Genomic DNA, 1,775 nt, shown 5'->3' with positions numbered 1-1,775 from the left:
TATATATACTGTATATATACAAATATACAAATATATATGGATCTAACTGTAAATAATTTGTGTGTTTGTGTAATATACCAGTAAATAACGGTTATCAGCCATAACAGCAATAATTATATTGGATATCAATATCGGCTAATATTTTCATATTGGTGCATCCCTAATTTTTACGTATTATTGTAGAAAAAAGACCTGAAGGGCCACAAGTTCCTTTTAATCTTTATCACTTCTGTAGTGAAGTTATTATAAAGTGTTTCAGGTATTCAGACTAAAACATACTGTCATCCTGAATTGGTGCTTCAAATTTTAATATTTTGTTGATGAACTATTAAACAGACTATTTTCACCCAGACCTGCTGCATCATGGCTTCCTGTGGAGGCACTGACTTAATGAAAAAATAAACCAGTCAAATAAGAAACAGCTGAGTGTAGCAGTGAGGAACTGAAAAAAGACTCATCTTGAGATGAGCTGTACGGTGGAATCATTGGTCAGAACTGCTGCCTCACAGCAAACAGATCCCAGGCAGGGTCTTTTTTGTGATGTATACATGTTCTATTCATGGATTTCCTCCAGGTACTCTGRTCTTCCCACAGTTGGTGTGGATGTCTGCTTGTGTTTTGTGGACCTGTGATTGACTGGTTACCTGTCCAGAGAGGACCCTCTCGATGTTCCATTGATTCAATTCAGATATATCTTGAACAGGAGACAGTCCGTCAGGGTCCAGCATAAACTAAGACCTGCATTTTGGAATGTATATTTTCTGCTGAATTTAATTCCAGACTAAAACCCCTACTCTGGTTCATAAGRTATTTTGGTATTAGACATTTACACTCACTCATACCAGGAGAAAACCTGAATGGATAAAATATACAAACTCCACACAGAAAGACCCCAGCAGAGTTCAGAACCCGTTCCACTGTACAGCTGGCTCTCATGCAAACCTTATACCTCAAACATTGAAATCAACAAAAAGACATTCTGAAGCAGACATCTCACCCCAGAACAACACATTTAAGTGAAAAGCTCTGACTGTTACCTGAGTAGTGCCGAACCAGCTGCTGCAGCGTATCAAACTGAGCCCTGGTGGTGATATAGAAGCCACCGCTGTCCAGCTTACGGATCTTATAGTGCTTGACATGATCACCTTTCACGTCGTCCCAATCCCGTATGGACAAAGAGAAGGCTCCTGGAGATACAGATCATGAGTTGGTGAGGTGAAACACACTCATGACTACAAAAACAACCTGTCTGTTGCTCAGTAAAAACTGTTATTATTTATCAGCTTGAGTCCAGGCTGTTGGTAACATCTCCATCTTCTACCTGTTATCTGTCATGGGTCATGGAGGCAACAGGTCCAGGATAGAAATCCATATATCCCTCTCGAACTACCTGGAGGACCTCAGGTGTTTCCAGACCAGAGAGGATACATAATTCCTCCATTGAGTTCTGGGTCTGCACCAGGACCTATTCCCAGTGGTTGATGCCTGAGACATCTTTAAATGGTAAATGGTACTTAACTTATAGAGCGCTTTTCTAGTCCCTCCGGACCCCAAAGCGCGTTACACTAACAGACATTCACCCATTCACACTCACATTCACACACTGATGATGGCAAACTACACTGTAGCCACAGCTGCCCTGGGGCACACTGACAGAGGTGGGGCTGCCATGCACCGGCGCCACCGGACACTCTGACCACCATCAGTAGGCAAGGCGGGTGAAGTGTCTTGCCCAAGGCCACAGCGACTTAGACGGAACGAAGGGATAACTATTT

General features: G+C 42.4%; 1 protein-coding gene across 1 annotated transcript in view; it reads right to left on the bottom strand.

The window, feature by feature from the left end:
- Positions 1-1,775, bottom strand: part of LOC106529781 (tyrosine-protein kinase Fyn) — a gene marked incomplete at its 5' end in the record, with an annotated part of 36,131 nt that overhangs the window by 18,392 nt on the left and 15,964 nt on the right. Inside the window, 1 exon segment of the mRNA XM_014025283.1 lies at positions 1,038-1,187. Within this exon segment, the coding sequence (XP_013880737.1) occupies positions 1,038-1,187 (150 nt within the window).

Source organism: Austrofundulus limnaeus, unplaced genomic scaffold (genome assembly GCF_001266775.1).
Source record: "Austrofundulus limnaeus strain Quisiro unplaced genomic scaffold, Austrofundulus_limnaeus-1.0 Scaffold465, whole genome shotgun sequence".
NCBI classification, from domain to species: domain Eukaryota; kingdom Metazoa; phylum Chordata; class Actinopteri; order Cyprinodontiformes; family Rivulidae; genus Austrofundulus; species Austrofundulus limnaeus.
This window is presented reverse-complemented; position numbering and strand designations above follow the sequence as displayed.